Source organism: Lacerta agilis, chromosome 3 (assembly GCF_009819535.1).
Source record: "Lacerta agilis isolate rLacAgi1 chromosome 3, rLacAgi1.pri, whole genome shotgun sequence".
In the NCBI taxonomy this organism is placed as follows: domain Eukaryota; kingdom Metazoa; phylum Chordata; class Lepidosauria; order Squamata; family Lacertidae; genus Lacerta; species Lacerta agilis.
In genome coordinates this window covers 108,274,716-108,284,305 of record NC_046314.1, presented here as the reverse complement: position 1 = coordinate 108,284,305, position 9,590 = coordinate 108,274,716, and the positions used below count along the sequence as shown (strand labels likewise).

General features: G+C 44.0%; 1 protein-coding gene across 3 annotated transcripts in view; it reads right to left on the bottom strand.

The window, feature by feature from the left end:
* Positions 1-6,339: 6,339 nt before the first annotated feature.
* The window catches only part of CCDC85A (coiled-coil domain containing 85A), a 146,179-nt gene continuing 142,928 nt past the window's right edge, over positions 6,340-9,590 (bottom strand). Inside the window, exon 5 of one of the 3 annotated variants that reach the window (XM_033145120.1) lies at positions 6,340-7,209. In XM_033145120.1, coding sequence (XP_033001011.1) covers positions 7,120-7,209 — 90 coding nt within the window. In that variant the 3' untranslated portion in view covers positions 6,340-7,119. The remainder of the gene's footprint in view (positions 7,210-9,590) is intronic. The other 2 variants (XM_033145122.1, XM_033145121.1) reach the window with 2 other exon arrangements.

The window sequence follows — 9,590 nt, the reverse complement described above, 5'->3', positions numbered from 1 at the left end:
CAATGGATTCAAACTACAGTACAAGAAAGAAGATTCCACCTAAACATTAGGAAGAACTTCCTGACAGTAAGAGCTGTTTGACAGTGGAATTTGCTGCCAAGGAGTGTGGTGGAGTCTCCTTCTTTGGAGGTCTTTAAGCAGAGGCTTGACAGCCATCTGTCAGGAATGCTTTGATGGTGTTTCCTGCTTGGCAGGGGGTTGGACTGGATGGCCCTTGTGGTCTCTTCCAACTCTATGATTCTATGATATTGTGCTCCTGAACCTCGAAGTTCTATTCGGTTTTCACAACTAAATGCCACTGGTAAATTTATCCTCTGAACAGCGATTCCAAGCTTAAAATCCCGTTGGAACATCAGTTCCAGACTTCTGAGCAGGTTTTTATTTCTTTTTCTTTTTCATGTAACGATCCCCAAAGAGAATCCTTGAGAACACAGCTCTGACTTTTGTTAGGTCTAATACCTATTCATCTTCAGGAAAGACCTAACAATAGGAAACAGAGATGGCTCCTGATAGCATTCAGAAAGTGGGCCAACCTTTCCTAGAGTATTCAGATTATTGTGGTCAAGTGCAAGATAACGGCTTGCCTTTGATCTCCACGAAACGATCATGGCCAAAACTCAGGAGGCTTTCTGCAAAAAGAAAAAAGAAAAACAACCAGCCAGCTTTTTCAAGCAAACTGATCTAGCCGCTTGGTTTTCTAGCTTTCGGAGCAATATCATGAATATCAGCAGGATTTTATTTATTTCATCAAATTTATTCACCTAATTAAAAAGAGAGAGAGAGATATGGCTGAATAATGCTAGTTAAGTCCCACTTATATCAGCTTTTAAGAACATGAGAAGGGCCTGCTCGATTAAACCAATGGCCCATCTAGTCCCCTATCCGGTTCTCACAGGGGCCAACCAGATGCCTGTGGGAACCCTCAAGCAGGATTCGAACACAAGAGCACTCTGCCCTCCTGTAGCTTCCAGCAACTGGTATTCCAAAGCATCACTGCTTCTGACTGTGGAGGCAGAGCATAACCAGATAAATTAAGGCTTTGCCCATTAATGTTGGAAAGGAATTAGAGACTATTTAGTTTTTTTTGTCCCCTCCTCCAAGGACTGTGTGTTCGTACATATCCCATTTTTTCCCCCTCAGGTTAGCTCTGTATGGTAGACTACAGTGATTAAACACATCCCAGAGCGGGTTACAACAATTAAAGTCTAGAATTAAAAAATAGTTAAAATAGATCACAGTCACAGGAATTGTGTGTGTGCAAAAATGCTTACCTCAGGTGTCAAAGACCAAGGCAAAAAGGTGTGTCTTCAAGATTTGCTAAAATCTGTATATTGAAGAAGCCAGACACACCTTTGCTACAATTTAAGGGTATGAAAAATGCGGATAGAGAAAAGTTTTTCTTCTGCTCTCGAAACACCAAACTCCTGGACATCCGATGAAGTTGAATGCTAGATGATTTGGATCATATAAAAGAAAGTCATTTTTTTACGCAACACATAAACTATGGAACTCGCTCCCACAAGAGGCAGCGTTGGCCACCAACATAGGTGGAATCAAGACACATACAAAAATCGCTGTGAAAACACTTTTAACGTTTTGAAAAATATATTGATTTGGCCATAAGCTCACCATCACCAACTAGTGTCACATTTGAATAATGCACTTAAAACGCCGAGGGCCTTCTAGCGGTTCCCTCCCTGCATAGCTGTCAACTTAGAATCATAGAATCATAGAGTTGGAAGAGACCACAAGGGCCATCCAGTCCAACCCCCTGGCAAGCAGGAAACACCATCAAAGCATTCCTGACAGATGGCTGTCAAGCCTCTGCTTAAAGACCTCCAAAGAAGGTCTTTCCCTTTTCTTGCGAGGAATCCTATTCGGAATAATGGAATTTCCCTTTTAAAAAGGGAAATGTTGACAGCTATGCCTCCCTGGGAGAAGCCAAGTTACAGGGAACCAGGCAGAGGGCCTTCTCAGTAGTGGCACCCGCCCTGTGGAACGCCCTCCCACCAGATGTCAAAGAGAACAACAACTACCAGACTTTTAGAAGACATCTGAAGGCAGCCCTGTTTAGGGAAGCTTTTAATGTTTGATGTATTATTGTATTTTAATATTTTGTTGGAAGCCGCCCAGAGTGGCTGGGGAAGCCCAGCCAGATGGGCAGGGTATAATTATTATTATTATTATTATTATTATTATTATTATTATTATTATTATTAACCTGGAAGAGTTACCTCAAGTTGAGAACTTTGCCCCAGGATGAGAAGAAGAAGAAGAAGAGTTTGGATTTGATATCCCACTTTTCACTACCCGAAGGAGTCTCAAAGCGGCTCCTTGTTTCGACTATGGCAGACCAACACGGCTACCCACCTGTAACTTGATTAATTATGTTTGCAATGATTCTCGGCCACTCTGTGAGTTTCCGGGGCCGAAGAGTATGGTACAAACGCTCCAAATAAATAATCAAACAAACAGATAACACTTTTAATTAAAAAATAAATAAAAGTGGAGTTTTTTTGTTTTTTCCATGACCCACCTTAGGCTGAGTCCAGCGTCAAAATCAAGCAAGCGAATGAGCGTGGGATTAAATAATTTATTACCGTTGCTAAGATGGAACACATAATGCCTGGCACCCCCATTATATGGTGAATTGTAAAAAAATAGCTTTAATACAGTATCAAAATTTACATACGCATCGTGGCAAAAGACCAGCATCACTCAAATTAGCTGCCGCAGGGCGTGGCTGGGATCCGAAGAACCACAAAACTGGATCCAAACTCTCATGGGATTGTGGGGGTTTGAGGTTTCAGACTTTCCTTCCTCGAACAGCACCTCCGCCCGCCCCCGCAGCAAGCTACTTCTACAGCCGAAGGGCATTTTCCAAAGCGGTTTGCAATACGGGATTGAGAAGGTCAGCCCTTCGACAAAATATAGTCAGATAACCTCACTGGACAAACTCGAGAACAGCTCTTTGGATCCGGCCCTTGACTGCAAGCACAATTTCTTTTGAGGGTTTCTTTTCTTTTCACCGTTTGTTCCTCGCACGATTATAGGAATACAACAATTTAAAGAGAAATAGCCGAAGCGGTGGTTTTCATTAGCGTGACGTTGTTAAAGGGGGGGGGGGAGGAAAGGGAAAAATTAGCAAAGCGACCGAGCCACTGAAGCAAATCAATCCCTTTGTGATTTTCTTCTTCTCCTCTTCTTCTTTGTCCTTCTGGAAAACGGGTAGCCGATTTACACTTGCGCTGTATAGGGCGAAAGGGTTGTACCGACACAGCGCCGCCACATTCCACGACCCACAAATCAATAACACAACATGTAACAAAGCCCATTTGGCAGGGGGGAGGGGAGGGGAGGATATAAGCTTGGGGAACCCAATCTCATTAATCAAGGGGGGCAACCCAAAAAACTTGGGGATTGTTGCATTCCTATGTTTGCCTTGGTTTTGTTTTGTTTGTTCGTTTGTTTTTTGCTTTAAATACTCAGCTATGGTTAAAAGATCAAAGCAACAGCATCTATTCACAAGCCTGTTGAACATTCATACGAGAAACTGTTGCTGCATTTTGAGATATACACAAAATAGCTATCAGAGCTCAATACACACAATCTAATGGCATATGTGGGCGATGGGGAAATGGGGGGGGGGAGAGAGAAATGTCAACGTAGGCCCACCCAGGTCCAAAAACTCAGGCACAATGGACGAGAGTTTAAAACCTTGGATGAAGGAAGGACATGCTTTTGAGAATATTCAACGTTTCCTTTGAAAGGATGCGACCGTCAGCAACAAAAGCTTCTTCTTCTTCTTCTTCCTCTTCCTCTTCTCATAAATACAGCACTACCTTGATAAGCTCTTATAGACTCCTGTGAAGCAAAATATTTGTGTGGTCAAGGAAATGGAAGAAGGAAGTCGCTCAGTACTTAGAAAGGACCCTCGGCAGGATTTGGCAGAGTGGAGGCTTCAAATATTTAATACCTCTGAACAGCCCAATTCTAAAGCCCACGGCACCAGTAAAGAAGCATTTGGGAAGGAGTGTGTTTTTCAACAGGTTTGAGGCTTGGTTCGCTGCGCCCTCTGACGTAACAACTCCAACAGCGCAGCAGATGACAGCACCAGGAAACCAGGAACATCCAGCATGGACAATTGTTATTTAGGTGTTGTAGACAGCCTCTACGTGGCACAGAAAAATGGGTTCATGTGATGGGATTCAAGGTGGCTTGGGGAAACCCAGGCAGCATTCTACAGGTAACAGCTGTGATGTCATCTACATGGGACCATACTTTCTATGTCATAATAAGGAGTCAGGACTAGGGGAGAGGAGGAATTTGTTCACTCCACAAGTGGGAGCCAACTAACCTGTCCCACGCCTCCTAGAGCATTGTGCGACCTGGAACACAGCCACGCGGTTCAGCTCGCACGTTCCGTTTTTGGTTGTCTGTACTGTGTGGGTCCAAACTACCTAGGATCTATCCTCAAGTTAATCTGGATCAGGCCTTTTAGAGGGCTCCAGGCCTGAAAGCCCAAAGCCTGCTGGAACTGATGGGCTGTAAATCACGTGCGCGCTCACACACACACACCCAGCTAAGTTGCCAGAGAGTCGAACCAGGATCTCGGACCTCAGATGCTTCCATGCACACCTGGTGCATTCAGATCGGCTGGCCACCATGGAAGCTGAACTTCCCAGGATGCATCATTCCATGGGGTCGGACTTCCCAGGATGCACCACATTTCTGCTGGAATAGCCAGAGCTCTGGTGAAGCTTATGCCCCGGAGACCTCAACCTGGGTCCTCTCCACTGCCTTTGGCCACCCACATTACTCATCAAAAGCAGCAAGAGCAACATGTGATTTCCCAGAACTACATCCTGAGTAGCTGGCCACTTCAGCACCACTAATGTCTACTTGCCCTAAAGATACCGAGCATTCAAAAGAGCATTCAGTGCCTTAAAACACTTTATAAGATCTTCAGACCACAAATTTAGTCCTCCCTTCTGTCCTCCCCCTGGTAATGCAAGCAGAGTAGGCAGCAAGGAGGACCCCATAGAGTCCCAAACACCAGGCTCTGGTGCAGAATCATCAATATGTGCCAGGGTCTTAAGGGCCGGATCCAACTAAGGAGTCCCACTAGCAGAAAGCAGCACCATGACTTCCCCCTCTACTTCCCGTGCAGCCCTGAAGTTGGCTCTGTGGGGTCAGGAGAACCCCTCAAACAGTGCACTGGAGGAGAAAAAGGGGAACATTCTGCCTCCCAAACTGAAATGCTTGCCCTGATGGAATGATTGTCATAGTGCTACAATGACTTCCACCCCAAGTTTTTAATCTAGAACAGGGTTTCCCAAAGCTGCTTTTGGACTACAATTCCCATCATTCCTAGCTAGCAAGACCAATGGCCAGGGATGATGGGAACTGTAGCCCCAAAACAGCTGGAGACCCAAGTTTGGGAAAGCCTGTTCTAGAATCAAGGCTAATTTTCTGGACATCTAAACAGCATCCATGAAATTAACTCGGATGCTCTGTATAATGTATGGAGCAGGTATGTGCAATCCTCATGAGGACCTGGAAACTGGGGCTCTTTGGATCGGGGAAAAAGCATCTGGCCAGCGTGAAAAGCCTAGCAAGTGAATACAGCGGAATGCTCCACCCCCTCGCCTACATCTGTTCTACCTGGCAAACTTCTGGAAGCCAAAACCCTAAAAGTCCTCTGTTGCCTTTTCTTCATCTCTCTTCCTCCAACGGGCCTCCCTCGCACAACCCTCTCCTACTTTTTTGGACTGCCTCTTTGGGTTGTGCTTGGTAAAACACAGAACACACCTGATCCCAAATCAGACTCTGTGATGGGTCGCACTACTGCCATCTAGCAACTAGGCTCCTGACCTTTGCTGGGGGGATGCCCATCCATCAACACAGCTCCTTGATCTATCTCAGGCATGTCCAACAGGTAGATCGTGATCTACCAGTAGATCACTGGACATCTGTGGTAGATCACCAGTAGATCAGTGGCTCCTCCCAAAGAAGCAAAAAAACATTGGCTCCCCTAAAAAAATCTCAACATCTTTGCCCTGCGCCCCAAAAATGACCTGAACTACCAAAAACAGGGCTTTCCTCCCTAAAAAAAGCTCAACGTCACATTCCTCTTCCCTAAAGAAGCTCAGCAACTTTTACGTGAACCCCCCAAAACAGGGCTTTCCTTCCGAAAAAAAGCTCAACAACTTTGACCAGAACCCCCCCAAAGGGGGGTAGATCACTGCCAGTTTTTAACTCTGTGAGTAGATCACCGTCTCTTGGAAGTTGGCCACCCCTGATCTATCTGATCTCTCAGAGAGGGAACTCCTGCACTTTACAAGACAGACTCATTGCTGCTCCATTACTGGGGTCGCCTCAGGATTGGCCTTCAGGTGTTGCTTAAGAGAGAGGAATGCCTTCTCTTAAGAGGACAAATGCCACCTTTTCGGAAGACATTTGCCAAAATGAATGAAAAGAAATGAATTCTTTTTGTTTCAGGTGGGGGGGCTCAGTTTTAGTGCTGTTTTCTTTGCTACACTACTGGCTGGTTAGGAGACTTGAAGGTCTTATATTTAGCACCTCAGAATGCAATTGCTCTACAAAGGAAAGTGTTTCAGCTGCAATCTGCCTAAGCACCATATTAACTAACTTTTTTTGTTTTGTTTTACACACCCTGGTGTAGAGCTACTAGGAGAACCTAACTGTCCAAACTGTGATGGCCAAAAGGCACAGTTTGTAGGTATCTTTCCAATCTGGTGAAAAGCTCCTGGGGAAACATCACAGGAAGTCCAACACATTAAGCATTTCCTCCATGTGGGTTCTAAACTGCCTTCGTAATTATCAGCTGGTACCTCCTGGGCATATACACTGTAAGTGCTCGTGGCAGAAGCAGAGTTGGATTAGTCAGAATATATACTGAGTGTGATGAGATCTGGATACTTTTCACCAAAGTCCTTGCAGGAACGGAGGGAGGGGGGGAGAGCAATCCAGTTTCCAGAGGTGATCACAGAGCATGAATGGAGTTGTCTCCTTGTTAGGAAAGAGTCTGCTTTGACAAGATTAAATCCAACAGAAAGCTGAAATTGTTCCTTTGTTCCTTAAAAAAAAAAAATCCATTCACATAGGCCCTTTGTACTGGTTTCCAGACAAGTGTTGCCTAATTCCAGGACACGAGCCTACAGCATCTCCAAGTTTCCTCCACACAACCTGAAAACAGAAAGAGAAAAGTATGTCAGTAGATTTCGCCAGAAACCAGCAGTTAGGCACACAAGCCTACACATTCTAAACAGATGCTCACTAGCTTTCTTCACACATCTTGGTAAACAAAACCATGGCTTACTGGATCGGCACAGACATGATGGTTCCTGAAAAGAAGCACACATCCACATTGCTCCTTCCTTTTACCAAAATGCAGCATCAAGTTTTGACTTAGTGTCTTGTCCAAACTGGAAATCATGGTCAAGGGCTCTCTTCCTTAACCATGTTTGTTAACGACAGGACAAAGCATGGCTACATTAACCATGGTCCTGGTTGGCTACATTAACCATGACATGCTAAGCCAAACCTTGGTTTAGTTGCCACACCACACTGTGCTAAAAAAAAAAAAGGACCAGGGTGAAAGAAGCAGGCATGAGAATCCCTCTGGTAGCCAGCACATTCCTCTGGTCCCAGCAAAACATGGTTTGGCTTACTTTGACACGTGAACCACGCCATTCTGTAAAGTCATCTGTGGCGTTTCACCCCTAAAGGTTCTCCAAGGGTTAACTTGGCAGGGAGGAGATTGACCAATGGGAGCTCTCCAGGCAATTAGAGTGTGGAAGGATGGCAGTTAGAGAGGATAGAAAAAGCAGTTAGAGGTTGGAAGTTAGGCAGTTGAGTCAGAGCTAGAGAGGGATAGATAGAGGGAGATAGAGCCAATGAGCAGAGCTAGAGCAGAGTGAATAATAAACAGGAGGCATTAGGGATAGTTATTGGAATACTAGGTAGAGAGTTGAAATATACTTATCTGAATAACCATACAGTTATATTAAACATGTTATATTAAACGTTTTACCAAGTCATTTGAAACCATTATGCTTTGTACAAACAATAAAGAAACTTATGTTTTATTTTTACCACAAACCGAATATGAAGTGAGTTAATCATTGCCAGAGTGAATACTGGCTGGTGGCAGCGGAGATACCATATGTCGTTGGGGCAGTTACCAATAGACCGTTAAACGTCCGGGGGTGCTGCTCAGGTCTGAGAGAGTGACCGCGACATCATCATACTTTTTTTTTTTTAAATAGAGAAAGGGTTGATTAATTCAAATAACTAAGAGCTAGCTCATATGTTTTGGCTGCCATCAGGAGGTAACCAAAAGTTACCAAAAAATCTGCATAGCCGCAACAGCTGTAACTATGCAACACAAGATTGGCATGATAGGAGTAGCTTTGCCCCCCATCAACTGGCATATGATATTTTAGGAATATCTATACCACACTGATGCCTTGTCACCTGATGAGTCCTTCGAAGAACATTAGAACTAGGAGGGCAGAAAGAAACGGCCAAAGGGATGCCATTATTGTATTCCCTTCCAACCCTACAATTCTCCAATTCTATTCTGCTTAATCAAACGATCCCCTCCAAGTGGTTTTTACGTAAGTGCCGTAAGAAAATACAAATAGAATCAACAAGATTTTTGAAAACCAGCAGAACCTAATGAAATTATCAAAACACGGATAAAATGCGTAATAAAATTACATGTCTGGTTAGGCTTAGCTAAATGAAATGTGCCTGGAAAATGTTTAGCGAGCTTTCAAGTTTTGTTTTCTTTTTCGCCATAGTGGCATATACATTCATTAAATAATTATTCTAATAATACCAAGAGGGAAGAAAAGCCACCACAGATTATTATTTTAGCATGAAGGCTAATAATAATAATAATAATAATAATAATAATAATAATAATAATTTATACCCCGCCCATCTGGCTGGGCCTCCCCAGCCACTCTGGGCGGCTTCCAACACAATATTAAAATACAATAATTCATCAGACATTAAAAGCTTCCCTAAACAGGGCTGCCTTCAGATGTCTTCTAAAAGTCTTAAGATGTCTTCTAAAAGTCTGGTAGTTGTTGTTCTCTTTGACATCTGGTGGGAGGGTATTCCAAAGGGCGGGTGCCACTACTAATTGTTCAGGTGACTTCTGCATCAGCCTGGCTGCAGACAAGTGGTTCTTAGATTCAGTGACCATTCTTCCCATATAACCATTCGACTTGCATTTACCAGAATTAGCCTGCCCCCCAACACATCATCCTTTCTCTCGCATTGTGTCTAATAGGCAGAGACCCATCTGGATTATCATGTCGACATTAGTGTTCTGACATGTAACAGAACCAATAAAAGCTTCCTGGATCTGATCAACACATTTTTTATGTTCACCAGGCATAGAAAGTCTGTTTGCCGCATGGCCTGTGAGGTGTCAGAACATCTGAATAACCAGCTAGCACACGGAAGGAAAACCACCCTGTGACTGCTTATCCTTCTCAGTCACGCCTACGATTCAAAAAACAACGGGGAGGAATGCAGATCTGCAGACTATCTAC